This window comes from Syngnathus scovelli, chromosome 10 (genome assembly GCF_024217435.2).
Source record: "Syngnathus scovelli strain Florida chromosome 10, RoL_Ssco_1.2, whole genome shotgun sequence".
In the NCBI taxonomy this organism is placed as follows: Eukaryota; Metazoa; Chordata; class Actinopteri; order Syngnathiformes; family Syngnathidae; genus Syngnathus; species Syngnathus scovelli.
In genome coordinates, this window is record NC_090856.1 from 469474 (window position 1) to 497456 (window position 27983).

At 43.9% G+C, this 27983-nt stretch overlaps 4 protein-coding genes across 5 annotated transcripts; 2 read left to right on the forward strand and 2 right to left on the reverse strand.

Moving 5' to 3' along the window:
• The first annotated feature begins 7 nt into the window (after positions 1-7).
• ap1m3 (adaptor related protein complex 1 subunit mu 3) lies at positions 8-6424 on the forward strand. Its single transcript, XM_049729250.2, has 13 exons — positions 8-104; positions 229-554; positions 1124-1280; positions 1684-1751; positions 2108-2238; positions 3140-3287; positions 3462-3588; positions 4396-4538; positions 4719-4790; positions 4915-5073; positions 5177-5302; positions 5380-5455; positions 5674-6424. The coding sequence occupies exons 2-13, from the start codon at positions 513-515 to the stop codon at positions 5694-5696; spliced, it is 1272 nt and encodes a 423-aa protein (XP_049585207.1). The 5' UTR covers positions 8-104; positions 229-512; the 3' UTR covers positions 5697-6424.
• A 1410-nt stretch (positions 6425-7834) lies between these two features.
• On the reverse strand, positions 7835-13138 carry LOC125974435 (transmembrane protein 125). Of its 2 annotated transcripts, XM_049729260.2 has the most exons (3): positions 12840-13138; positions 10721-10829; positions 7835-8962 (listed from the first exon to the last, which is right to left on the reverse strand). In XM_049729260.2, the coding sequence occupies exon 3, from the start codon at positions 8597-8599 to the stop codon at positions 7901-7903; it is 699 nt and encodes a 232-aa protein (XP_049585217.1). In that variant the 5' UTR covers positions 8600-8962; positions 10721-10829; positions 12840-13138; the 3' UTR covers positions 7835-7900. The 2 variants fall into 2 exon arrangements, with proteins under 2 accessions (XP_049585217.1, XP_049585216.1); XM_049729259.2 differs by lacking the exon at positions 10721-10829.
• Positions 13139-16624: 3486 nt separating this feature from the next.
• ebna1bp2 (EBNA1 binding protein 2) lies at positions 16625-19045 on the forward strand. Its single transcript, XM_049729254.2, has 9 exons — positions 16625-16769; positions 17060-17143; positions 17229-17401; positions 17491-17614; positions 17827-17916; positions 18000-18075; positions 18202-18286; positions 18368-18536; positions 18603-19045. The coding sequence occupies exons 1-9, from the start codon at positions 16674-16676 to the stop codon at positions 18648-18650; spliced, it is 945 nt and encodes a 314-aa protein (XP_049585211.1). The 5' UTR covers positions 16625-16673; the 3' UTR covers positions 18651-19045.
• cfap144 (cilia and flagella associated protein 144) lies at positions 17616-19847 on the reverse strand. Its single transcript, XM_049729267.2, has 4 exons — positions 19715-19847; positions 19523-19582; positions 19121-19224; positions 17616-19059 (listed from the first exon to the last, which is right to left on the reverse strand). The coding sequence occupies exons 1-4, from the start codon at positions 19830-19832 to the stop codon at positions 18964-18966; spliced, it is 378 nt and encodes a 125-aa protein (XP_049585224.1). The 5' UTR covers positions 19833-19847; the 3' UTR covers positions 17616-18963.
• Between the last annotated feature and the right edge of the window lie 8136 nt (positions 19848-27983).

Genomic DNA, 27983 nt, shown 5'->3' on the forward strand with positions numbered 1-27983 from the left:
TTGGTGACCCCTGCTGTAGAACCTAGTGCGACGCCACTGCTAAAGCAGTCATCATGACTCATGAGGAGGGAGTCATGACTAGTTGAAATGGATCAAACATTGAGGTAACATTTTCGTGAGAAATCACAAAACGTATGCACATTTTATTTTGTAGCAGCAGTGCAGTCTGTGTCGCTACAAATTAGGTCACGACTGATTCCATTCCAAATGCAATTTCTAAATTTGCAGCACAGCTCCCGGAAATACGGCTTTCTTTCCGAGCCTGACAGCTGACAGGCTTGATCAGGAAGCGCAGCAAGTTCAAGCCAAAGGAGGCAAGAGCGACGAGGGCAGCACAGGCACGCTGCTGGCTGGCTGGCTGGCTGGAGGAGAGGAGACAAGAGGAGGGACAAAGATGATGGGAGCGAAAATGATTGCTGCACACGAGTGACCCACTTGGAATTGAAGGCACGTTAAGAAGAAGAAGAAGAAGAAGAAGAAGCCCGATTGGAGAACCCCAGGAGTTTACGAAGATGTCGGCGTCGGCGCTCTTTATATTGGACCTGAAGGGAAAGGTAAGTTTGCAAGGTGATCCAAAACACCTGCTTCTGCAACTTCAACAACATCTCGGCATACCTCGCCAATTGGAAAAATATGGCACATTTCTCTTTGCACGTAAGACAGACGTGTCAGACAGAAAAAAAAAAAAAAAGAACTTGTCGAACTGGTTTCACAAAACAGGGAAGCTGTTCTTGTGCAGCCATGCAACTTTTATTTCTATCAAGTGTCCCTTTTGTCAAACAAATATTGCGTCACCGCTCTGAACGGTCACTTGCTATAATAACATTTTTTTTTTTAATGCTTGATTTTAATTTCACTTGTGTCAAAACCAATTTCATTTGACATTATGTGTTGAGAATGACCAACTGCACAACTGTGTTCTATTCTAAAATGCGCATACGGTATAACTTTTAATGTCATGAGTTGGGTTGCTGAAAAAAGAATCGTAACCATCGGTATGCCTATGGCATTTTGGTGAAACATCTTGAATGTGGAGTGCTCAGATGTGTTACCTCAACCAGAAGCTGTAAATATTTCATGACAGCATTGTGCTTACTATATTCTGTTGCGTTTCTGCATTCAGGTCTTGATCTGCCGTAACTACATGGGAAACATGGATATGAACGAGATTGACCACTTCATGCCGTTCCTGATTAAGCGGGAAGATGAGGCCGAGACCACTCCACTCATCGCCCACGGCGCCTCACACTTTCTGTGGATCAAACATAACAACCTTTATTGTATCCCAGTAGAATTCATATGTGTGTTTTGGAGTTTGCACATTGTGTCAACTTTTGAGGAGAATACCGCTTTTTCCCTTCCCGCCTGCCTCCATTTGGATTTAGATCCCGGGCAGCATCGGCCCTCCCTCAAAATTTAGCATCACAAAAGCATTATGTGTCAGGCACTATAATATTCACGCTTTAACGGCTTTGTTGCATTTTATTCATTTCTAGTGGATTTGTAGTTCTTAGTGATATTTCCAATCTGGCAAGTGAGCCATGAAACTCCCCCGCAGCTGGCCATCTTTTCGTTTGCTTCCATCTTTTAAGCAGCTTTCATCTCCTGCTGTACTGATTGTGCCTTTCAAATCAATCCATCCATCCATCCATCCAACAATTTCTCAACAGTCCTTTTATTCAGTGGTGGCCATGACCAAAAAGAACGCCAATGCTGCTCTGCTCTATTCCTTCCTTTACAAGATGGTGGAGGTTTGTATCTTTTCATCCTAATAGAAAACTTACAAAGTTCACATGCTCTTGATACGCAAATAAGATTCAAGTGTCGCTCCCTATATGATTTAGTTTGACGTCCCATTGCGTAACAATACACGTGCTACTAGGTGATTTGATCAAACGCAATGAATTATTAAACAGAGTGGTCTTTCTTTGAATGCATTTGGATCTGTATTTCATGACCACTCTCAATACTGTCATAAATGTTTCAAGAAAACTCCCCTGATGACATCGGCTAGATAAAAGTACTTTGTGTTCATTGATTTACATTTTAAGCAAGATTTTTTTTCTTCTAGTTCTATCATGTGTTTGAAATGAGCACTTGCATTTAGGTGTTGCAGGAGTACTTTAAAGAGCTGGAGGAGGAGAGCATTCGCGACAACTTTGTGACCGTCTACGAGCTGATGGACGAAGTCATGGATTTTGGTTTCCCACAAACTACTGACAGCCAGATTCTTCAAGAGTAAGAAGCCCTCATTTGAATCAAAGTACTATTACTTTGTCAGAACGATGCGAGTGTGAAAATATACATTCTGAAGTGAGACGTGATCAAATCTGTTCTTATTCAAGCCCATTCTCCTGAGCTCCCTCTCGTGTTATTCTGTCCATCTCCGCAAAGTCTATTCAGTGTTTGTTTGCTCATTGTTCAGTGAATGCCGTTTTCCCAGGCGTGTCGTTTTCGCCTTTGTCGCTACGTCCTGTGCGTGTTTTATTAGTAATCTCAGGGAGGGGGAAAAACGGCCACATTTGGATCCTGCCTTTGTTTGTGCATTTGACCGCACGTAGAGTAGAGTAGAGTCGGCTCAATACTTGGGTCCCTTCAGTTCAAGAAAGAACCCAATATAGTATGTATAACGAATGACTTAAGCCACAGCAAATAATGGAGCTTTATCCAGGGATCGCAATGACCAGAGAGAGCCCAGTGACTGTGCCACTTGAGCGAGCGAGCGAGCGAACGAGCGTGCTGTCTTTTCACTCTTCACAGGGTTGTTTGTGTTCTCCCTTTTCTGTCCCACTGAAGACTTAGTGTTTTGGCCACAGCACAGCGCCGACCACGTGTCTTACTGTCAATTCACAGTGCACTGTTTACCCTCAACATTGCGCCGGCCATTTCTTGCACTCACTTCAAGCTTCGAGACGAATGTCGAGATCTCTGATCTCAGGTTTGCCCAACTAGCTCTTGGTGTCATTTTTTGGGCACAATCAATCAATTGTTGTTATTTTGTACTCATCATTTGCACTGATTCCAGTACATTCATCATCTTTTAGCCTCTCTGAGTGACAGTTTGATGGCAGTGTTGTAACACTTCAGGTTGCTGCCTGATTAGAAAGCAGTGTTGTGGTTTGTCTTTGCTTTCTTTTAGGTACATTACCCAGCAGGGTCACAAACTGGAGATTGGGGCTGTCCGACCTCCTGCCACTGTCACCAATGCTGTGTCTTGGAGATCAGAGGGCATCAAGTACAGAAAGAATGAAGTTTTTATGGATGTCATTGAGTCAGTAAATCTACTGGTGAGGGCACTTTGTTTTAAGAAAATGTTTTTATTAAAAGTTGTGAAAATGTCCCTCGCAATATGGGCTTTCCTCCTTGGTTGCTTGGTTATGAATGAGACACAGAGGGGCTGATTGTGGTATTTTGTTGTCACTTTATGATGATTATTATTTTTTCAACTGTTTTTCTTCCAGGTGAATGCAAGCGGGAGTGTCCTTCGAAGTGAGATCGTAGGCTGCATTAAGCTTAAAGTGATCCTTTCAGGGATGCCTGAACTCAGACTGGGCCTCAATGACAAAGTGCTTTTTGAAATCACAGGCAGTAAGTAACAGCCCTTCAAATGAAAAGGCTAATTGCAAAAATGATCTAACAAGCAGAATTTTGATGCAAAATTCAAACGGTTTGAGAGTGTGGCAGAGCCTATTAACATTATCCATTGTTTAACACCGCCCCCTTCTGGATATGGCCCACAAAGACAGGAGGCAGTCATGTTTTGTTGAAATACGAATACTTGCACTTGCAGTGTACGAGTCAAATCAGTACATTGGTAATGGCAACATTACTCACATCAAGCAAGTTTTTTTTACTGGCCATTCAGGCAGGTCTTTACAAGATTTTGCATCAACACGTATACAAATATGTGTTTTAGTTGAATAATAATAATAATGACTCTTCAGACAATGTAATTGTGCTTAGTTTGACTCAATATAATTCAAGCGATTTACAGTCAGGATGAGCAGGTATTCTGGCAAATTAACACAGTCCAATATTTGCAGACACTGCTTTGTTTTTTGATTCCAGGTTATTTTGTGTATTAAAAAGGTGAGCCCAGGTGAGAGGAGTAACAAATCCAAACCACAAGGGACACTGTCACATCTTCTGCGCTCCCCTTGCACATGCACAGACTTGTCTCTGACGCTCTTGTTATCTTGTAGAACACGTCTCAAATGACCTTTACTTTTTACCTTTGCCGGTATGCTCAATGCATTTCCGGCTTACAAACACATACATGGAGCAGAGAGAGAGAATCGATTGAAAAGTGTTGCAATTCAATAATAATCAATTATGAGATTGGTTGCACAAGTCCCTTTTTAGCATTTTTCTCTTTGCGTTGTGTGTGTGTCTCAGGAGACAAGAGTAAAACGGTGGAACTGGAGGATGTAAAGTTCCATCAGTGTGTCCGTCTGTCGCGTTTCCAGAACGACCGCACCATTTCTTTCATTCCCCCTGATGGCGAGAGTGAGCTCATGTCCTATCGGCTCAACACAATGGTGAGCAGGACTCGCACAAACACAGCGCACATTTCTTGAGTCCACATTATAATTTCTCTCTTGTCCCTAAGGTTAACATGGTTTCACTTTGATCAAGTGTGTTGTGATGCTGTTGAGGTCTGTCTGCGCTCAGCCCTCTGACCTTGTCCACTCTTTCTTCTGACCTTGTCCCTCCGACAGGTGAAGCCGCTCATATGGATCGAGAGCGTGATCGAGAAGTTCTCCCACAGCCGGGTCGAGATCAAGGTGAAGGTAATGACGAATGATGCGCAAGCGTAAACACGGAACATCGACATGTGGCTTGTTCCCCACAAAAGACCATCTTTGGGCTTTGCACGCTTGAACGTTTTGGAATGGCATTTGTTTGTCTTTGCAGGCTCGTAGTCAGTTTAAGAGCAGGTCAACTGCCAACAATGTGTCCATTTTGGTGCCAGTGCCCAGTGATGCCGACTCACCAAAGTTCAAGACCAGCACAGGCACTGCCAAGTGGTTGCCCGAGAAGAATGTGGTGCAGTGGAACATCAAATCTTTCCCCGTTCGTGCACAACTCTCTTTCAAATCCATGACGTGCCTTCAAAAAGAAATCATTTCCAAAACGATTTTCATTTCAGCAAACTCTTTTGTGTTTGTGTCTGAAGGGTGGCAAGGAGTACCTGATGCGGGCGCACTTTGGCCTACCCAGTGTGGATAGCGATGAGTTGGACGCCAAACGACCAATCTTGGTTAACTTTGAGATCCCCTATTTTACTGTGTCTGGCATTCAGGTGTGAGTCGATGTTAGTAAACAATATCTTTGACCTTTATTTGCGCTCAATTGACTTTGTTTGTGCTACCTACCCAGGTGCGTTACCTAAAGATTATAGAAAAGAGCGGTTACCAGGCCTTGCCTTGGGTGCGCTACATCACACAAAGTGGAGGTAAGAAGTCAAATAGTTGGCAAAGTTTGTATTTGATTCATTAGATCGGCAGCATCACTGTCTTTCTTTTCACCTTTGCCTAAGGAGCGTAATTATTGAGTATTTGATTTAGTGAGCCAGCCGGCACGAGTGTAAATCTTTTGAAAGGATGTGCCAGAGTAATGACGGGGACAAAAGGTACGTCCGTGTTAATGCTTTGCCGTTCCATCTCTTGGCAGATTACCAGCTGCGGACAAACTAAAGGGCGGGCGGGCGGGCGGCCGAAGATGCTGCCGGACGAATGGCTCTCTGTGTCGTCCTCTCCTGTCCCTCCCTTTACCGTGTTCCCTTTTAAATGTCTAAATGTATGAATTTCCATTCTTTTGTACTTTTTTCAGTAAGAGCAGTCGATCAATGGCAGCCAGTGGATGAACAAATGACCAAGCATTTGCCTCATGTATTTCATCATCATGGAAACCTTTAGCATTTTTTTTATCCGGTTGTTTTTAAATTTGAATCTACTTTTTTGTACTTAAAGCTCTTTTACTCTCCGAGGCAGAATCCCTGTATTTTATGTGTTTTGTCGCTGTACTATCATCAGCCCTCGCTCGCACTGTGAACATAATCCTCAGTCAAGTGAACCTAACGCCAGCCAGCAGGTCAATGATTAATTAGTGATTGTATTGCCTGAGACCGTGGCTTGCAGGCAGGCAAGCAGGCAGGCAGGCAGGCAGGGTAATATTGCACCACCCCGCAGAGCTCGTAACCTTGTCCTTGTGCTCCAAATCCATTTGCAGCTTTCAACAGGCTGAATGCAGAAAGAACCCTAGACTGCTTGCTAGTCAGTCACAGGGGCAAATAGTGACAAGGATCATTCACACCATCATTGAAAGAGAAGTAAACCACTGTAGCTCAGGCAATGGCGAATTGGGTCTGGTTTGCCTGTTTACTATTTGTTTGCCTCGGGCCAATAAAAACGATCAAACCCCACTTTTGACCTTTGTGTGAGTGCATGCAGGTGTGTGTTAGTGTGTGTGCGCATGCGTGCTTATGTGTGTAACAAAAGAGCTTGGTGCTAACCTGTGCCAGCCCCTGCAGGCCACCGCCTTGTGCACTGGACCTCCTTTTTTTTTTTTTTTTTTTTGGTCCTCAGCATAACAATACTTCACTGTGTGACTCTTTTGTGTGGGAGCAGCATATGCAGAGACTGATAACAGCAAAACTAAAATGGCTTCAAAGGCTTTTGGCAAGCCCTCACCCAACCCCAACAATCTAATGAGATCCAATACCAGAGCTGTGGCAAATTAATTGATTATTCTAATTTTTCGGATGTTAGCATAAGAACCATTTCCGCTCGCCATCCACGGCACAGCACCCTGGTTGAAAAGTGTGCTTTTGAACTAGAGTTAAGTTTTCAAAATGGATGAAACTAGAGTTAAGGTTTCAAAGTAGGATTTTTAAACCAGAGTTAGGCTTTTAAAGTAAGGGCTCAAATTGGGTTAGCTTTTCAAATCAGGGTTTGGATTTCAAAGGAGGGATGGAGGTTTTCAACTAAGGTTACAGTTTCAAAGTTGGGTTATGGCTTGAGTCTATCTCCAGACCTGCAGAGGGCAGAAAAAAATATAGCAATTCACCAACCTTCCTGTCAGATGCCAGGGACGGACGGACAGACGGACGGCCATGTTGCCTGCAGACCACTATCAAAGCAAAGAAGGGAAAGCCTCTTCATGAAAGAAGACAAGCCAAGAAAAGAAAAGAAAAGAAAAGGAATCCAAAGAGAGTCCTCAGTTCCTGGTCACACGCAACAGGTAGGCAATGCGCTTGGATGCATGCTTCTAAGTTTGCTTCATGCTTAGTTTGTTTCAAATGTTTGCTTTGTTTGAAATGTTTGCTTTGAGCTACAAACTGTGTTTATCTTAACTTGGAGTGGCTCAATCCGTTTGTACTTACTTATGCTTCATAATTTAGTGAACTTAGGGTTGAGCACTACAAAGTCCTAGCAGCTATTGATTGAGTCATCATTTTGCATCTATGGACCACCTTGCTGGTGTCTTCAATTAACCTAATCTGCATCTTTTTGGAATGCAAGCGAAAGAATGATGTAGCTAGAGAAACACACACACACAGGAAGGCCACAGTTGATATTCAAACGTCAGAAGTGTGAGACAGATAGCCTGACAACTAGAGCCCCATGCTGCTGAATTAACAAGTACATCTCTTGTTTCCTCTTGATTTTTATTGTACCACATACAAAAGAATTTAGCAGTGCAATTCTAAATGAATGATTAACAGACAATGACATATGTTAAAGCAATCACAGGATGTGCTTGTTTCTGTAGAAGCATCTCACGGCCTGCCATTTTGCCTTGTTCTGTTGACCGATCCCATTTTTTCCAACGGGAGACGAGGCAGTTTGTTAATAGTTTACCTTTTCTTTCTGTTTTGTCATCGCTGTGCTCTTTAATTTCATATGAGATTAGCCAGACTCGAGGTAGTTTCTCCGCGAGCCCGGTGGTCCATATGTCCGGAGATGGTGAAGATGTTGAAAATGGTGTCGACAAACCTTCGCCCGTGTCGCGTTCTCTCAAGCAGGAAGACGGCCAGAGAGTAAATTCCAAGGCCCGCAACGGCGGCCCCTCCTCCAGTCAGCAACACCACGCCAGATATGTACATATCGTTGAGCGCTTGTCCGGGTTTAGGCATGTGGTTCACCAGGGCCAGATGCAGTAGAACCGCTCCGCAAATGAGCAGGGACAGCCCAGCGATCAAAACCACCAGGAAATCCGACAATCCTCCGCTTTTGAGCATGTCGATCTGCCGTCGGCTGCGAATGCAATTCATGTCCTGTACGGCCGAGCTGAGCAGTTGTTTGAGCAAAACCCCCAAGGCGAGCAGGCAAAGGGCCGTGCCGGCGCCCAGCCGCCATTCGCTGGACACGCTGGTGGTGGTGGAGAGGAGGCCCACGCCTCCCAGCCCGCAGCCCACGATGAGAAAGACGGCGATGGAATAGCACAGCAGAGACTTGCCGGGTTCTCGGAACCACCACAGCTCCACTTGTTCCTCCAGGATGCCGTGCTGAATTTGAATTGGGTCGGCGGGACCGTGGAGGCCCATTTCGGGGCCCCACGGTCTCCTCAGGGGGGGCATATGGTCCAGTTCAGGCATCTTGCTGCCACTCCCAGCCTGATGAATATGGCCGCCGCCGCCGCCGCCACCACAGAGGATAAAGAATCCACTTAAGAATCCTTTCAAGCCGTGTCACCTCCGCTGACAGCTGGCGCAAAGTCCAGGGGTTTGAACCGGGGGAACGTTAACCTCGAGGCCTCCCGGCTCTCTTGAGAGGGTTTGCCGTGGGAATAAGAGGCAATGCTGTGTATGTCTAGAAAGCACTTGGCTGTGTATTATTGTTTTGCCCGTGGCAGCGCTTTTCCAGTCAATTCAGGTCCCGAGCCGGAAGAAAGGCCGGATCCTCCTTCACCTCGGTGCTCGCTTGCATGAATACAATTTGCAAACGGAGGGCCACATCACCTGGAAGAAAAGGCAGACTGCTTTGACACATTTCAACCTTGTAAGCATTGAAGGTATTCTGAACACCGACCCAATGAGCTCATGTGTGCAACCTCGCAGTTAGGTGTAACGCGTTGACTTCTCCAGGGCCACGTTTTCAGTCGTGTTGACTTTTGGGAGAACAGTGGCATCATATAGTTCTGCTCTAGACATTCAAATGAATTGTTCCTTGCTGCTTTCATCCAATCATTCCGTTAGGCTGTTTAAAACCAATATCCAACCATGTCTTCCCTTAAGAGGCGTATAAATGAGTCCCGCAGTACAGTCGTGTCAACTCTAGTCAATTTAATAGTGTCCACAATGTTGTTGTCATCCAAATGTGTCTAAGCATGCATCCTGAAGGTTATGGCTGTCAGCAGCTCCTCTTTAAAAAGCTGCCAGCCAGCCAGCCAGCCAGCCAGCAGCAGCAGCAGCTTCCTTTCTATCAAAGTCAGCACGCTCACACGTCCCGACAAAAGCTGACAGGATTCACTCTTGTCACATCCTGTGGCGGAAAATCCAATTCAGCAGTATCAAAACTCCACGCTCTACAAACAGATCACATTCAAACCTACACACAATTTTCAGCCTTTCGTTGATCTGAACAAAAGATAACAATGAATATGAACCAGTGGGACGGGGGGCTCTGTAACAACATTTCGTTTCTAGTGCATTCATGTTGGGTCATTAATTAATCCCAGATGGTCTGAGCGTGGCGTCACTTGGCGCTCGCTATAAAAACAGAACAGTGAGTCAGGTGTGATCCTGTCACGGTTGTGGAGGAGAAATCGTAGGACTGGAGCGTACTAAATACTCTTCCGCAACTGAACCAGAGTCCCTCGAAGCGGCAGAGAATGAAAGAATTGACGACAGGCTGCCTTTGTTATGCAAATGACTTAAAGAGTTTTATGATGGAAAAACATAAACCTCAAACATAAAGCAGCCCAATCTTTATGGTTCATTGTCTGCCTCTTGGAAGTGCTTAGCCCTGCAAGGTCACCTAAAAGAGCTGTGGCATAAAATAAATACATAAAGGAAAAGGGGGGAAAAAAAAAAAAAAAAAAACACCGGAGTGGACTCCAATTACCTGGGAAGCTTTGGGACTCTGGTATTCCCTCCTCTCTTATGTTGGCCCTGAATTCATTCCACTGGCCATTAGTGTCTCATTTTATTGTTGATACTTTGTTCCTGCAAGATTGGTTGTCTGGCAATATGCTAATCAGATTATCGCTCAGCAAAATAGCGTTTAACAATGCTAGCAGAAACATCCAGAGGGACTAAGGGAGGTACACTGCACATTTTGAGCCTTTTGCTCACGTAGGTGTGAATGAATGAATGAATGAATGAATGAATGAATGAATGAATGAATGAATGAATGAATGAATGAATGAATGTTTTGAACATGAAGAAAGAAAAGACAGACAGTCAAAGCAATTTCAAAAAGAAAACATCAGTGACAATTGTAGAAAAAAATGGAAATGGAACACAGCTGAACAGATGTGTTTTGGGCATGTAAGGAAGGCCATCTTGTGATCTCAAACGCTGTCTCTAGATTTAGAATGCCGTCAATACCCGTCTGGCATTCCAGATCATGCGAAAGGGAAACAATAGAGGAGGATCTCTTTCTGTGTATTTTTTTTTATGATAGGGTTGAGCTGAAGTGAAGGCTAGTCCACCAGGTGATGTTTTGCCGTGGTGACAAAGCAACACACTCGTCTCTTTCTGTCTCCCCTTTTTTACCTTTAGTCAGTCATTGATTCTCTTGGCATCTCTGCAGGCGAGGCGAGGCAAGGCGAGGCGAGGCAAGGCGAGGGGTCAGGGTTGGCTCCATCTGTCTATGTGATAGGCACTGGTGCCAAGTGCCACAGGGAGAGAGAGAGAGAGAGAGGAGGAGGAGGGAAAGCTTGGATGGGTATGGAAGGGTAACAAATGTTTGAAGCTCCGGACTGTGGACAGTGCTAAAACTCCGTGTCCTTGTTGGTTGCAAAGACTATATCCTTTATTTTTTTAAACGACCACAATGGATAGGCAAGGCAGCCACAATGGTCTGGTCAATCTGGTTCATCTTTTCAATTTATGGCCCAACATCACCTCAATCTGCCCAGGACCTCCACACAACCATTTGTCCATTTGTGCTTATCTGGCCCGCCTTCCACACCTTTCATTCTTTCTTCGGCCTCACTCCATCCAGCAGTTCTCTTCATCCCCCAGCTTCTTATCTCTCCTGTCCGCTTAGGAGTTGCGGTGTCGCAAGGAGAGACCTGTGTGCCCGTGCTTCAGCGTAATTCAGCGTGACACAAAGCCCTTGTGGCATTATATGCTCGCATCAAACACGTTCAGTGTTGTGACGTTGACATGGCTTTTCCCGTGACCGATGGACATCGTCGTAATCAAGCGGGATTCATACCAAAACGCAATCTGTCATTTGCCAAGTCCTTATTTAAGAATCCCGCTTCCCCTAGTGGTGTAGCCTTGCCTAGTCCAGTCTTTAAGCCTCGTGTAACTTAGCTCATCTTCATATCCACTTCCAAACACCTTTCATTTGTTTTCATTAAGTTTTCCTTTATTCCGGCGCCCGTCCCAGCAGTCTTTGGGCAGGCTAGACCCTGAACTGGTCGCCAGCCATTCACAGTCCATTCGAGCAGTAAACCTTGATCTGACTCGAGTCCTACTGCAGTCTCTGCTGCAATATCCGCCGCATCAGCTATGTAAATGATATGACATCATATACCAGCGTGACACAGTGTAAGCCAGCCATGACAACAAAGAACAAAGAAACACAACATGACGCAGTAAAGCAAAGAGAACAATAGCGGGCGTAAGTCTGTTTCATCGTTGATAGATCCTGGGGTTTGGGTCTCCAATCAGACCGCGGTATTTGGAGTTTCTCCCGAGATGAAGAAAAGGGTTGGCAACAACAACAGCTTTACGACTGCTCTTAAAATGACCGAGTACTAAACCCAACAGTTATCATAAAAGTTGAGAGCTGCAATAAATATTGGCGAATGGACAGACGCAGCAATGTAGATAAAGTAAAGATCACAATAAGTTCTGATGGGGTCATGACCAGCGACCTAGCGCATGTGCACCATCCAACTCCAAACTCTGCCTATCTCACCAATAAGAGTTGCCAGCCGCTTCACACTCAACGCGTTTTCTTTTGACTCTTTTCTCCTTGGCTCTGTGACCGGAGGCACTATCACATGTTGTTTTCAGCCTGACTTGCTTTCTCGTCGTCTTTGGCCACGTCTGGGTAGAGTTTTATTTGTTGTTGTTTTTTTTCTTTTCTTTTTCCATAGACAGTTCAGATGATTGAACTTTGTTCCTAGATAAGTTGTGTGCCTGACGTATCTGAACAGAGTGGCAGGCCCAAAGAGTTCATGCCTGGGCACATTATTGACCTGTTCCAATCACAATAACTTCCACTGTCTGTGGTTTATACATAAGGCAGTGAAACTCACCTCAGTGCGTATGTACAGCATATGAGGAGGTCGTCATCTAGTTTGCATGAAAATTGTGAGCCATCCCACAAGTGCAAAGGTTAGGCTATGATTCAGTATCGCTGTGTTTTAGCCACCGGGCTCAAGAGAAGTACATTCAAATATTTGGTGGTTATTCTTTTCTCAAATTTAAACCGTTTCCCATTTAAAGGCAACAAGAATCTATTAAAATAGCTTCTACCTCTCCTTTAAACTACAATCTAAAAATAATACAAACTGATGTTCGTTTTTGCCATTAATAGGATGCTTGCTATACGTAGTATATACGGTGTATGAACTTCATATAAGTTGTCAACGGTTAAAATAGAAGAAAACCTGATGTCTTGATCTTTTTCCGAGTTAATAATAGTCATCCTTACTGTGCGCTCAGCAGATGCGTGTCATTCTCCCGTGCGTGATCGGAGCGTCCTTTCCTTTCCTTTCCGTCCGCCGATTGCATCCAGGTGTATCTGCGGTTGGCAAGTGACGGCGGCGGCAGCAGCAGCAGCAGCTGGCCGTGGGTGCTCGAATGCATGCATGCATGCATGCATTCGAGCCTTCATAGATTGAAAAGGAGCTCCGATTTGTGAGCTGTTTCCGCGTGTGTGCGTGCACCAGCACAGCAACGGGCGCGACTCTGCGCGACTCTGCTGCAGGGATGGCAGAGCAGAGCGAAGCGAGGCGAGGCGAGGCGAGGCACGGGACTTGAGTGGGAGGGGACACGGTCGGCGTGGTCGACCTCTGCACCGACGCAACTTCTCGGGATCTCACGGCTCTGCCTTTCTGTGATACTCAATTTACACGGCACTTTTACTCTTCAAGCATTCATTTGATATAGCACTTTTTTTTCTTTTTAAACAGAAATGTGCAAACGAATGATTTGATATTGATATTGGCCTCCAGCAACTTGATTGGGTGCACAATATACAGTTATAAAAGAAAAAGAGAAAATGTGTACAATACATGTTAAAAATAAAAATAGCCACAACCATGAACAGGACAAGCAATGTTGAAAATGGTTGGTTGGATGGCTAAATAAAAATAATGCCTTTTCGCAATGATCATCTTCAAAAAGCTCTCAAATGCCATCTTAGTACTGTATGTGATTTCTAAAAGAATAAACATATCAATTGTTTTTGTTTCTGATGCCTAGAATCGGCCGTAGTGCATTGGCCTAATATAGATGAAGTTACAAACATGCAAGTTGGTCAAATATTTTTCAAATCTCCCATTCTTCATGTTCAATACTTCCATCCTCAACAGGGCCAGGCCACGTTCCAAATTTAGATTGTTTCATTCACCCACAGCTAACCGTTTACGCGTTGAAGCGCTACCACAGTACGCCACGCGCACAGATCAGTATTATTTATAGACCAAAGCCAGAAGAACTTGTGAGAACCTGTGATTGCGTTGATTGGATGCAATAGTCGGCGCCGCGTGAGTCATTGAACCAAGGCTACATTCTACCGACTCTGTCGACAAAAGGGGTCACGGTGACTTGTTTTTCGCCATGTTCCTGTTCTGAGCTGCCATTCTTTTCTCTGGGCAATCCCTCCGGCGGCAAAACTCCATCTGTGTAGATTACACCCCGAGCACCGTTCCCAAAAAGGGGCAGTGCTCTTGTGAACAGATGTTCAGCAGTCTGTTCATTCTGGTAGCGAGGTTGGCAAATACGTACATTTCAAAGTGAAGTGTTGGACTGAAAGGATGTACTTTTACTTTTAGATCAACATCTCCAGCATTTAGGTTGTGTATTGAAAGAAAGCATCGGCATATTTCAGTGAAGCTGGTGCAGCCAGCCAGCCAGCCAGCCAGCCAGAAGATGATGGCCCCGTGAAAATGATCACCTTGGGGCCCAGCACAAAAACAACAAATTGAAAAGGAGCAGGGGCATTTCAATAAATTCTAATTAGAGGGAGCCACAAAGCAATCTAGCAACAGAGCAGCTGCTTCACTCCAAGCAAATCTTTATTCATGAATGTACAAATGCACGCACGCACGCACGCACGCATACGAGCCACACATATTTATGTTTATGTTGCGTCATATCGTTGGAAACTCAGCAGTTCTATTTGCATGTCCTACAATTGGCTTTTCCGGTGGACGCATTTTTATGCGTCTGTATTTCATGATGAAAACACAAGCTAGCACAGAGCACACTACGTGAACGAGACAAGGGACTTTGTGGCAAAGGATCCGTCCGACTCGTAAGAAAACTTGTGATGAATGGCCAAAGTTTGGGACAATATTGATGCAGTGTGCTATCGAGCTGCTCTGCACAACCATGTTTCATTGCTTAAAGAGGCTGATTTAATGGACTTCTTGGTGCCAGAATCAATTCCAACATTATCGGGTATTCTTTTGTGCTCATTTTCTGCCTTTAGGTTACTTTTTACACAAGGCTATGCATTCACTTTGCTCGTGATGTATTATTGCTCAGAGGGGTTGTAAAAGTGGACAATGAAGCTAGTTAAGTGCAAGACCATTTAGATTACAAATATGTTTACGATGAATAGCTGCATGCATTTTCTCTTATTGGGGGTATGACCATTCAAACTTATGGTGGCTCTGGTTATGTGACATGGCAAGTACTGGACTTGGGAGCCAATTGCTGGGGGGGGGGGGGGAGCAACGAAGTGGATATAGTGGTGGTAGAAATAGGGCAGCGACATCCTAATGCGCTGCTGTACAGTACAACATGTACCTGGCTTTTCAGTGCAAAAGAAACTCAAAGGAGAAACACAATTTGCTGCCTGGTCATCGTGAAGATAGGGGCAGGGAAGATAAATGAGAGGACAATGAGGCAGTGAGGGAGGTCATTATTTAGAGGGCTAGACTCAAGGTGGGAGATAAAGGTTGAAGGGGAGTGGCCAATGAGAGAGTGACAGACTGAAACAGAGATACACATGTGCCAAGAGAAGGAAAACAAGGCATCTAAAAGGTGACAAACGGTGCTTCAGGTCGAGAAAAGGGCTGAACGAAATAAGAAAAGCAACAATCGCATGATTGATCTCTCGTTACCCCCACAGCAGTACACACATGACAACGACAAGTGTCGTCATCATGCTTCATCCTCAAAATGAGATTAGGTCCACATCAACACTGATGAGAGGTGATGTCAAAGCGCATTTCCCTTAGAAATTCTGTGAATGGCCTTTCCTCTGTCAAAGAAAGCTGGCCACCCTGCAATGCATCGCTTAATTTGTTTCTTCACTTCTAATCAGTGTCAGGATGGAGAAAAAAGGAAGGAAGCAAGAGAAGGGAGCATTGAAAAAAGAGTAAGGGAGGGGGGAGGATTTGCATATCCCATTTAAAAGAACAGAGAGAACTTTGCATCAAATACATTTGCCTTCATTGCATCAACTTTGGCATCCTATTATTTAGTGATTATTGTTATTGTTGTTCCCATTGAAACATTTTCTTTTTGATCCTCAGTTATTGGAATCCAGTCGCCGGCCGGATTGGATGGTTTGACGGACCGGATTCAGCCCGCAGGCCATCATTTGTTGATCGCTATGCTACAGGCTCTCAATAGTTAATCTTATTTTTAATCTGCTGTCGGAGGTAGCCTGTCACTCGGATGATGAGTGACACTTGGATGGGAATTGGCTACACAGTTTTAGGCAAGTATACTGACAGGAATAGAACAGAAATGATGTGATTCTCTTTAGAGAATGCCTCCGACTACAGCCCTGACCTTGCAGAGGGTGCTAAGGTAGGCACAAATTGCAAATATCGGCTAACAAAAGCAGTGAAAATGACTCTCTTGGGCATGAGTCACTTTCTGCTTGGAGGACTTGGAGGATAAACTACTGACAGGATGTGTTCTCAAGCAGCCCCAGTGTTTTATGTCCCATTTGGGTGTGCCCTGTTTGCCACATGTATGAATCATATGATATTTGATATCTAATGATTGTCGCTGTAATGACACAAACCATTGTTTTATTCTTATACAAAAGTTTTATTGTTTTTGTTTTACTGGGTGGATGATAGACTTCATTATGTTATTTTTCTTTGTTTGATATTTATGGTAATGTTTGTTTTGATTCCATTAGGATTTTGGTAGGAACCTTTGTCATACACGTTTCTCCATCGACGGACTGTTTTAGTCGTAGCACAAAGTCACCCTCTTCCGCCGCACGTGAACTGTAGGGAATGGTGAACGTGTTGCCCTCATCCAAATACATACCTTCTCCCTAAATCATTTTAACCATATGGTTATTGCAAGTGACATCATGGAGCTAGTGGAGGAGGACGAGATGTTCAGCGAGGATTCAGAAGACGAACACGGCGAAATGACGGACAATGTGGTGAGTTATTTCGACATAGTCTGCTAACTGTTAGCACACCATGCGTGGTGGCCATGGTTGTTAGTATACAGTTCTGATTGTAAAAGACACCAGTCGTTGAAACCCTCTCAAGATAACGCGCTTTTAAAACGGCACAATGGTTTCCGCTCTGAAATAAGCCAACTTATTTGGAACGATCGTGTTCATAACCGATTTGTACTTGTGTGTGTTCGCGCGAGTTGAATGGAAGCACATCCAGAATGATTGTTTGCCTGTCCGTCCGTCTGTCTGTCTGTCGCCTGTGTGTTTAGCTCCAAGAAGCTTTCGTAAAAGGCTTGTTGAAGCCCGGAATGAACGTGATGGTGGATAAACCCCATAAGTTCATCAACAATGTGGTAAGACTTGTTTGTTTACATCATTTGAATGAACCCATATAGATATATATGTGACTAATTCCATTGACGTTATTCTTCAATGCAGGCGGGCATGAAACAGTGTTTGGCTGACTTGAAGAAAGACCTCCCCTGGGTGGAGAGGTTGGACCTCACTAACCCGCCGGTGGACGATGTCATCTCTAAGCTTGGAGGGAATATGCAAAGTGGCAGCATTGGAGAAGTCAATGCAGATGACGATTTTCAGAGGGAGATGTTCTTGTGAGTGACAACTTTTGATTTCTTCTTAGTGGCATAAAAATGTGTTTGACAATAAAATGATTGATTTGCTCTGTCAAATGCCTTGGCAGCTACCGCCAAGCGCAAGCCACGGTTCTTGAAGCGCTGCCTCTTTTGAACAAGCACGGCATTCCCACCAAGAGGCCAGATGACTACTTTGCTGAGATGGCCAAGTCTGATCAACAAATGCAAAAGGTGACTTCACTACTCTTCATTTTATTGGGACTTGGATTACAAGGGGTGGGAAATTTACCGTCATTGGATGAAAGCAAGAGCTAATGGGTATTACTAATGATACAAATTTGCTGGTTAACAAATGCAGACATTTTGATTCTGAGCAATATGACAACTCTTATTTCATGCAACTATTTGCGCACTCCTCTTTTCTTGTCTCTTTCTCCTTCCAGATCAGGAAGAAGCTGCTTTCAAAACAGGCAGCAATAGAGAAGTCAGAGAAGGCAAAGAAGTTACGCGAGCAAAGGAAATTTGGCAAAAAGGTTCTTTTCCAATATTATCTATTTGGAAAGTGGATGAAATTCCACTCTGTACAGTCTTTTAAAATAGTGTGTGGTCAAATTAGGTGCAAGTTGAGGTGATCCAGAAGAGACAGAAGGCCAAGAAGGCAATGATGACTGCTGTCAAGAAATACCAGAAAGGTTGGTCAGGGGGATTGCGTTTTTGTAGTTTGCTATCAGTGGGCTCGAAAGATGCAAAGTGAAGCTCTTCTTTCCTTGCCCTTGGTTGCGTGTGACAAGGAACTGTTGTGATCCTCCCACTTACAGGAATGACCGACAAGTTGGATTTCTTGGAAGGAGACCAAAAGGCAGATACTTCTCAGAGTTCCAAGAAGGCCGTGAGCAACAAAGGGTAAATTGGCATCCGCTGTAGCGATCGTCAAATGCCACCCCAACTTAACGCTCAATTGAATTGGGACTGCTCCTTTCGTAGCCCGAGCGCCAAGAAAAAATTTAAGGACCAGAAGTTTGGCTTTGGGGGCAAGAAGAGTGGAAAGAAGTGGAACACAAAAGAAAGCCATGATGACGTTTCCAGCTTCCGCGCTAGAGTGGCCAATGCCAAGGGCCCAAAAGGAAAGAAAGGCAAAGGAGGCAAACAAAATGTAAGTTACACCAAAACTGCGCTCTGTGCACGTTAACGATGCTGACTTTGGTTTTCTTTCTTACAGAAACGTCCAGGGAAGTCTGCACGTAGAAAGATGAAGTCTCGCTCGTGAAACACCTCGTGGCTCTTTAGCAGGACTTCAGCTTGAGCTCTAAGTGGATTTGCGTACATCAAAGACTTCTTTTTGACATTTTGCTCAAACGGCCCTCCGTCAAATTGGGACTGGTTTAGGAGGAACGTGGCAGAATCATCAGGCCGCATCCAGGGAGGAAGACTTTACAACCGCATGATTTCAATTCTTAGTTTGATTTCCTCTAGAAAAGATTTTTGAACCCAACTGAGTTGTACAGGTTATAGGTTAGAATGGTGGAGGAGATTTTGAAATGATTTCTATCGGTCTTATCACATCTACCTGTTTGGTAGTTTCATTTTGAAAAGCGCAGGACAGACTCTTGGTGCTTGGTGATGTCTGAGCTGTGTCGGAAGAAATTAAATCTGTTGTCTGTGCGATTTGCTGGGATCTGTGGACAAAACAAATATAGTTGAAAGCAATAGCAAAATATCCTCTTGAGACCTCCTCACCAGGGCTGTGGACACCCATCCAATCTCCTGACTTTCAGTCAATGGCATTGCATATTTCTTTGTGGGTTCCTGGCGAGCTTTGTGGAATGCTTCAATGAAGTCCGCTTGAGAAAAGGAAAGCCTATGATCAGCAATATTCTCGACAACATGATTATTTTCCCCCTTGCCTTCAAAGGAGCTGCATCCCCAGAATATCATTTTGGAAGCCAGGATGTGTACGAATTGGACAGTCTGAGTAGTTTAAGACGCATTTCCAGCCCGAGACACTAAAGTGATCATTCCTATTTTCACGGAGCCAGAATTCGACACAGCTCTTCAATTGAAACCCATTCAATGATTCAGGCACATCTTTTGCTGTGGCTGCTGATAAATACAATGAAAGCAAGAGGATGTTAAACTCACAGTTTTCTGGAATCACTTCTTGTGGTTTCCTGCACATAGGTTTGTCCGGTAGAACGTGCACTGAAAGTCACAATCAAAGTCAAATAGGAGAAAACACACCACTGACACTTGTGTGTGTGTGTGATTACCTGCTTGCCAAACGTCTGATATACTAATACAACGGAGCGTTCGGTAAAAGCAGATGTGACTTACACTTTCGGTATGGGTTGATGCTAAACTCAGTGTGGAGTCTTTGTTGTCTTTGTTCTTTCCGGATCATCTCCACGTAAATTGCATTCTGGTGGACCCAATCTTTTTCCTTTGCTTGCATTTAGCAAAACCAACCAGCTCTCAATTGATAGAATAGAAAGTTCACCTCTGATCCGTGAAGCTACTTTTGTCCGGAGCGTGCACCGTTGCCTAGCAACAGAAAGCTCACCCCGCTGCCGCAATAACCACTTTCGGCCACACGATGAGGCTGCACGCTCAGCATTGAGCATTTCTGTGTGGGGTGTGTGTGTGTGACCAGAGCCATATCATGGAAAAGGCTCTTTTTGTTTTTTAGCTTTTAAATACATTTTATTGTGCACTTGAAGTCTCCAGGATTGTAGAAAATGTAACCTAATACCTCCAAGTGTTGCAGAGATACTTTTACAATCGTTTGGGGGATAGTTGCAGATGAATTGCATCAAAGGTGCAGATGTTTTCTTGATAATAATGGATTCGTTAGCTTCTCGCTAATGCTTGACATCTTTTAATCAATCAAAAGGTTTGCGGCACAAGTAAACTCTATCTCGGCTAAAAAACTACAAATATGCCTGACCGTGGTTCCGTGTTGCGGCTCATTGGCTGAGTCTTAATTGTTGAGGTATCCAAATAATCGTGCATTTGTCAATGAACCACTGAGAGCAAGTGCAACATGATGAGAACTGTCCCACTCTTAATTGCAGTTACCAAAGAATGTAGACCTCCAAGACAAGTATTCGTCACTACAGAAGTAAATGTGGAATCATTTGGTACGTCGCTTTAATGTCTGTTCCACATCTGTCCTTGTTAGCTCAGATGCATTTTTCATGATGAAATAGGCACCCTCCTTGATGACGACGGTCCATTTCAAATTCACGTGCTATTTCAAAGACGGCTTCTCTAGGCAGCAAGAGCCTTCTGTCCCTCTTTGAAATTATAATAGGGCCAGGTGGAATTACAGATGCAGGTGAGGACAGGGCGGGGGAGTCACGGCTGCAGGTTGATGCGGCGGCGACGGCGGCTGCTGCGCTTCTCAATAGGATGAAAGAAAAAGCCGAGTGAGTGACAGAAGGCTGGGATGGAGAAATGAATGCAACAATGGATGCAACTTGGACATAGCTAACTCTTTGGATGATGAAATACAACCTTAAAAGATGTCATGAAGGTGAAAGAAGAATATCAAATCAATCCAAAAATGATGGAGGAATGAGATGCAAGGAAGGAATTGAAAGGAGCAGAGAGAGCAGTCATGAGCTGCAGCTTCGCCTCAGGGCCGTCGCAATTGGTTCAAAGGGCCGTGCACTGACACGGCGCCCGCAAACCGTATTAGACCAACTCTGTCATCACCCGCACCTCATACCTCGGGCGTTTAGAAACATCTGCCAAAAAGAACCTTCATCGTTTTTCATTGGAGGTAGAATTGCCTTTAAATGTAATAATAGGATGTTTAGTATGCAACGTGCACATTATGCATCACGGCATACCTGGTGTTGTCACAGGTCATTTGCCTTCACGTCTCGTCTAAATGACGACTCTTGTGAATTGTACAAGCAAACCATATCAGGAACAAACCACAAAGAAGAAACTTTGGAGTGAGGACACAAAGTAGTCCAAAAAAAATCAACTACACTCCTTGTCAACAGTAAATAATCAAACTGAGGCATTATTTCTTGTCAATGTTTTGAATGTAATTTGATTGACTGCTTCTAAAGGAGAAATGGAATTATGATGGCATGTGTTATAAAAACATACACTTTTGCAAAAATGTGCCACATATTTTTGAAGTCATCAGATGAATTCAATTGGTTATTTCCTAATAGGTAAGGTGAATTGAATTGTACGAGAGCACCGGTCGAAAAGCTATTATCCATGTGAAGTGTGCACAAATGCACATGCCACGAGTGTTAACAATCTAATCAGGAAATACATATTCCACATAGAGCTCCTTAATATTGCACTGCAATAAAGGAACTTTTTGCCTCTAGTTGTGTGTCAGCATGACATATTCTTAATGATATCGCATTAGCCCCCATATCACGTGGAAAGTCATGCGAGTAAAAGAGTCACTAAACACATTTGGCCTGCAGCTTTGTCCTGTGGGGGTTTGGAGTCCAGCTCCCATGTGTGAGTAAGTGAGTGTGTCACTGTGTCACTGCACCCACTTTGCATGTGCATGAGTGTATCCATGAGCCTAACAAGGTACCTCATACGATTTCAATTCTTAGAGGCTCTGTTTGCACGAATGTGTCTTTCTTTTCACTACAGCATACAATGCATCGATATAAGAGAAATATATCAAATCTATTTTTTCGAAAGCCTCCAGATGTGCATGGCCCAAGGGATTGGATGGACTACTGCCGTGTGCTTCTGGAGTCTGTGCACAGATGTAAACAAAACAGGTCATATGAAAAATAATTCCCTTTGTCCTTTGAGATAATCTGATAATTTTCACTGCTAACTGATAGGGTTTGTTTCCACACGTAATCTCCCTCCCTCATGTTAAAATAGTCGATCCAGCCTTATCTAATCTTCCAAGGGATTATACTTGTAGGAAGTGCGTGGCTGCACTCTGTTGCCTTTGCAATCACGGACCACACGCACGCACGCACGCACGCACGGACACACACTCACTCACAAATCTTTTGGAAGCCCACAGAGGCAGAGCTGTTTGGTCAAATGTTCCTTTGACGTCATTGTGCGTCATATAGCTTTGGGATTATTGAAAATGTGAACTGTGTTGCATTGAGTTGCTCAAAGAATTGGAAACGGACAGACATCTGTGTTGTGCAAATTAGCTTGAATTGAAGCAAGCCAAAGTGATGGTGACAAAATCAGAGTTGTTTTTTTTAAAAAAGCATTCACTTGTGTGTTTTGATGCATACAGCCTTTCTCTAAAAATATGGTAAATGAAATGATTTTGCATTTTCAATAGATTTGGATTTTCAATACTGGTGGGAAAATCCCAACGACCAAAAGTGAAACGTAACCTGAATGATTTCACTCAGCATTTGCAAGGCATTTATATCCCCTGAATTAGAACACTTGCATAACTGCTAAACATAACAATAATCCTGCAAAAAAAAAAAAGAAAAAAAAAAAGAAACTTGCTTCAGCACAAACAGACCAAGTGAAAATGTCCCAAGTGCCAAGCAAGATTGAGAGGGGACACATTTGTTGAAATCATAATGGCTGACTTTTGCAAAGGTTTTCTGCTGACACTCACTTACTGTGATTGGAATATGAATCAGTTTTCCACAGCACTAAAAGAAACTCCATTTTACCTTTTCTACGTAGCACTGGTGCGTGACGTTGCTCTGCTTTGTTCCTCAATGCTCCACTTAGTCTATTTTTCACTGGTGTTCTAATTGTAAACTTGTTGACATTTTTCTTCACAAACGTTGTTTGCCTCATTAGGAGAAATTCATGCCTCCATCGCCTTGGATGAATCGGAGGAGTATTCTGGCAGCTGTACACTTGCTTGTCTGCAGTTAATGTTGATTAGTCTCAACCACGAGGGTGACAAAACACTCCGGAGGATGTCAATGAATGTTTTTCCTCCCAATACAGACGGCTTAATTAAGCACAGTCAGCCTCTTCACTTGCTTTTCTTGATTTGACAAAGATGCAATGCTGAGAAGTACTCTTGCTGTTCTTCAAGACAGAGGCTCAATTTCTGTCCCATGACTTTTGTGCAGGCACTTGTGGCAGACACGTGTTGGCTGTCTGCAGAGTCTTTTCTCTGTCCATCTATACATTCTGAATCACATTTACTCATTAGCTAAGTTGGGATGAGCCCTGGACAAGTCTCTCAGCTGCACGCTGGAGTTCTCATGTAGTACATCTCATCTCCTTCCTTGGCTCTTTAATCATCCATAGCGAGCCATTTCATTTTAGATCATAATTGTCTATTTTTCCCCGACCCTCTCCTCCAAATTTCCACCCTCTCAGAAATATTCTGACCTCTTTTCCTGCCTCTCCTCTCCTCTCCTCTCCTCTCTGTTGCCACTTTTGATTCTCTTATCTGCCACCCAGCGCTTTCTGTCATCACGCTTTGCTCTCTGTATTGCTCGGATGGAAGCAAAAAGTAGTTTCATCTATTATGATGAAAGTGATCGTGATACGCTACGTTTCTATTTTTATTCCGATTTGCATTTCGTGCTTGGCACTCAAATACTTCAAATATTCAAGATTGAGTTCTGACACGTTGGCTGTGAGGTTTGCAGTGGAGTGTGTGCACGTGTGTGTGCGCGTGTGGTTCTACATGATTTTCATACATCTTCTATAAACTGGGCAAACATCATCTTTAATAGCATGCCATTGCTTGAGTGCTCATGAGCCTATTTTCGCAACCAGCCTTAATTATCCTTAATTATTATATTAATATGAAAGAGTCGATGACATTCACCTCATTGTCAAAATTGTGCAAATGACGGAGAAATCAAAATCCAGGAAAAAAAGAAATGTAAAGATGGACATGTTTTTGTTCATACTCGGGCTGAATATTGGTAAAATTGGGCTGAATCCAATGGCAAATTGCTAAGCCCCTATTGCGGGGCTGATTTGGGATTGCGGCAGAGAGAATGAGGCTAGATTCTTGAATCGCTGCCCTGGCTCACTGCTAAATCCATCGCTCATCCCCATCAGCGTAAAGATGAGATCTACTGCCGGCCGCTTGGCTTCACACACATTCATACAATAACATGGTCCCACACAGAACATCCAATGATTCCAAATACACGGTGTGCAATACATATAGAGAATTTTTGTCTGGAACAACATGAAATCTCAAAGCCCAATATGCCATTTAGGAAGGTCAACAAAAAAAGAACCTTCTTGGAGCAATTGCTATCGAGTAGTCCTTTCCCTTTGGTGACTCATTTACCCATGCCACCTTATCCTGATTGTTGCTAGGGTATTTCTAGCCAGCATCCACGTAGCACTCCATGCACAACGCAATCATCCAGCATGCATACGTGCAGTGCAGTACAGTACAGTACAGTACAGTACAGTACAGTACAGTACAGTCCAGTACAGTAGAGTACCCACACACCAAGTGTTAGTTGACTTGTTTGTATTAGCGGAAACATTGGCCCCTTTCAGTCATTTGCATCATGCTCGCTAGATACTGTAAGCGTTCACATCTGAGCACTCAATTGTCGTCCTCAAAAAGGCAGCGCCTTTGCACAATTTCATTGCTGAGTTTCGAAAACCTAAGATGGGCATTCCGTCCGTTCCCGTCGAAAATGTATTTATGAACTCGCTCACTTAACATTACTGACTTAGACATCAATCAACCTTGGGTCTCCGCAGTCTCTGATTGGCCAATTTGATCCCACTGACAAGTGTACAAATAGAAATTCAAAATTGAATTGGAGGCATAAGACGGGGTGATTTTTCAAAACGTCGTTCATATTCCTACTGTCATACATATTTGACCATATCAGTTATGTATTAATGTGCTCATAGTTTTGTTTTCTAGCTTGCCCTCTCCACCTTGCCATGTTGTGCGTTTTGGGGATTCTCTCCACTTTGCAAACACCATATGGCCAGGGTTTTTCCAAACCAAACTAATCTGTCTTGCGGCGACAAACCATTCAGTGAAGAAAAGCAACACATGTTGTTGAAGGGACACATGGCGAAGTTGCCGTTCAACCTGCCAAATTGCTCTTGATGTAAGTTTGTATCGAAGCAGAGGTGGGTTTTCGGAATAGCCGCAGAGGACGGACGGTTTCTGTTTTGTACTTTGTAGTTGGAGCACACCCTCCGGTTCCCCTTGTTAAAAAGGTGCCCAAGAGTCAGCGAGCTCTGTTTGGTCAATGTTGCTGGAATTGCTCTTAGAGGTCATCTACCCACCGTGTCCCAAGTTGAGGTCAGCAGCATCCCATGGGTGCACTGCTTCCCCCGCCCGAGATGCTCACCAGAAGCCCCGTTGCCTTTTGGGGCTGTCCTTAGCCAAGGTCAAGTCAAGTTTGAAAGACAACAAGGAGGGTAACTCCATCTTTCTTCCCACTCTTCAAGAGGGTTTAAGAGATGACCAAGGCTATCTAGCCAAAGCTGTACTTGACCTCATTTGTAGTGGCAACATGTGGTGGTCAATGCAGACCCCTATCAAATAGCAATGGATGGTTTCAGCAGAAGAATAAAGCACAACCTCATTCTTGCTGTCTAAATCCTTACACTAATCCCTGCGGAAGATTCTTTTAGCACCCCTGTGAAGAACACCAACTGCTTGTAGTTGTAGCACTAACACCAAGTGAGGCTCAGAGCTAATCCCTCCCTTCAACCTAGACGTACGTCCACACACAAAATGTGGACGCGCATCAACATTGAAATTCATGATCGGAAAGTTCTTCATTCAACAATCTTCTAGCGATACTTGAAGAATGATATTTCCAGCAAATGATGATCAAATATACGTACGACATCTATTTAAAAGTGAGGACGCAATCTTTTTTTCCCTTACATAAACAAGTTTGTTCTTGCTCATGTCTGCTGGCTGCTGAGTTGTTTACTGCTTTGACTGAAGGATTAGAAGTGATCTTAATTTTCAGTCTTCATCCTCTTAATTCCATTGAAATACTGGGGGCAGGTCGGCCCTATAGCCTACTTTGCATGTCACTTCATTAACGTGTTGCAGCTTTCCGTTTCAATCCCCGTTGAGTAACAAATTGCTCATCCACTGTGTTTTTGCGCACGTTTGGTGTCTGCACTTTCCAAATTATTAATAAACTGTTGAGAGTTGGTAAGGGGAAAGCCACGTCGAATGGAAATTAGACACAGTGAGAAAATAATTGGAAATGCCGTTTATGATTAGCATTTAGATGAGGATATTTTGCTTTTGCGCTGGATAATGTTATGATCTGCCCTATGGGGAATAGTGGAGGTGTGAGAGAGTGAGAGAGAGAGAGAGAGAGAGAGACAGAGAGACAGACAGAGAGACAGAGCAGTGCTGACTGAGCATGCGTTAGTCAGTGTAACACGCATTGTTCATTCCAATTCATACAGTCATCATGAAGCTGCTGAATGTCAATGCTGTGGGATGATGATACTGCTCAGGAAAAAATGGCCTTTTTTTAACTTCTCCCTATTTCAAAATAATGAAAGTAGGAACATAGATATTAAGTTCTTTGAATGCTATGTTCAACCCAAAATCAAATATGGCTTCATCCCATACATTTGTTTGCGAGGAATTCCAGTGGGGCTTGTGTCCTACCCTGATAATAATCACAATAACAAACGGCAAGTGATTATAAAAAAAAAAATATATATATATATATATATATTTTGTCGAGCCTTGTGTTATAAGGTGCTATTCTCCTCTGCTTGTGCAGACTGCTCCCTGCTGTGACCTTTCACCCTTTTCTGCGCAATGATCTGGCTTCTCCCTTCAATACGTCTGGCCAGTGTCCCAGGGGATGGCAAGGTTGAGGAGTGCCCCGCCCCTCCCTGCCCTGCTCTGCTCTGCCCTGCCCTGCCCTGCCCTACCCTGCCCTGCTTGCTGGCTGCTTTGTGTCCTTTCAATCCTACCTGTAGCAGCCTCTCTCTTTTCTCACTTTCCTTCCGTCTCCTGGTTACCTCGAGAATATCGAAATCCTCCAAATGGGAAGAAGCAACGCTGCTCTCTGTACCCTGATATTGGTAAAAGGGAAAGAACATTTGTCTCTGTGATGGGGAAACCATTGGAAAAATCTGAAAATTCACTCGGATTTCGACTTGATGAAAAGTGAAGAGGAAAAAAGCTATAGTGGCAGCTTTTGCAGTTGTGTTTCACTCCATGAATATGACCAACAACAAAAAAATGTCATTCATGTGGAATTTGTTTGACATGGCAAATTAGAAAATACAGCCTTTGGCTTTTAACGACTCATCACGGTGCGCTTCCTCATCAAAGCGCCTGAGTCAATGTCACATATCGGGCGGGCGGGCAGGCGGAATAAACATTCCCATTAGCTGTTAACACACAATTCCAGATCCTATGAAACCATTCTCGTGTTCATCGCTGAAGCCACTCCGAGATTATCCGTACATGGAGGGAGGTCTCAAATGCCCTTTGTAGCACACAACGGAGGGCAGGGATCTGCCATGGCCCTAACGCTGGCTATGTAATCCCAAATTATTTAACCAGATTACTAGAGCATGAGGAATTTTTGACTTTTGAATTATACATGGGGTTTATGTGGCGAGATATTATTTCTAGGCTGCGTGTGGTAATCATGTCTCCTTAAAGCTGGAAACT

What these genes read in the sequence shown, in the direction of transcription:
- ebna1bp2 (XM_049729254.2), top strand. Translation starts at nt 16,674, where the DNA reads ATGGTTATTGCAAGTGACATCATGGAGCTAGTGGAGGAGGACGAGATG. An exon ending in ATAAGTTCATCAACAATGTG is followed by an intron (nt 17,144 to 17,228) that starts GTAAGACTTGTT and finishes TCTTCAATGCAG; the next exon opens with GCGGGCATGAAACAGTGTTT. An exon ending in AAGGCCGTGAGCAACAAAGG is followed by an intron (nt 18,287 to 18,367) that starts GTAAATTGGCAT and finishes CTCCTTTCGTAG; the next exon opens with CCCGAGCGCCAAGAAAAAAT.
- LOC125974435 (XM_049729259.2), bottom strand. Translation starts at nt 8,599, where the DNA reads ATGCCTGAACTGGACCATATGCCCCCCCTGAGGAGACCGTGGGGCCCC.
- cfap144 (XM_049729267.2), bottom strand. Translation starts at nt 19,832, where the DNA reads ATGCAAGCAAAGGAAAAAGATTGGGTCCACCAGAATGCAATTTACGTG. An exon ending in CATCAACCCATACCGAAAGT is followed by an intron (nt 19,583 to 19,714) that starts GTAAGTCACATC and finishes TGTGACTTTCAG; the next exon opens with TGCACGTTCTACCGGACAAA. An exon ending in GATGGGTGTCCACAGCCCTG is followed by an intron (nt 19,060 to 19,120) that starts GTGAGGAGGTCT and finishes TTTTGTCCACAG; the next exon opens with ATCCCAGCAAATCGCACAGA.
- ap1m3 (XM_049729250.2), top strand. Translation starts at nt 513, where the DNA reads ATGTCGGCGTCGGCGCTCTTTATATTGGACCTGAAGGGAAAG. An exon ending in CAAACATAACAACCTTTATT is followed by an intron (nt 1,281 to 1,683) that starts GTATCCCAGTAG and finishes CCTTTTATTCAG; the next exon opens with TGGTGGCCATGACCAAAAAG. An exon ending in CCTATCGGCTCAACACAATG is followed by an intron (nt 4,539 to 4,718) that starts GTGAGCAGGACT and finishes TCCCTCCGACAG; the next exon opens with GTGAAGCCGCTCATATGGAT.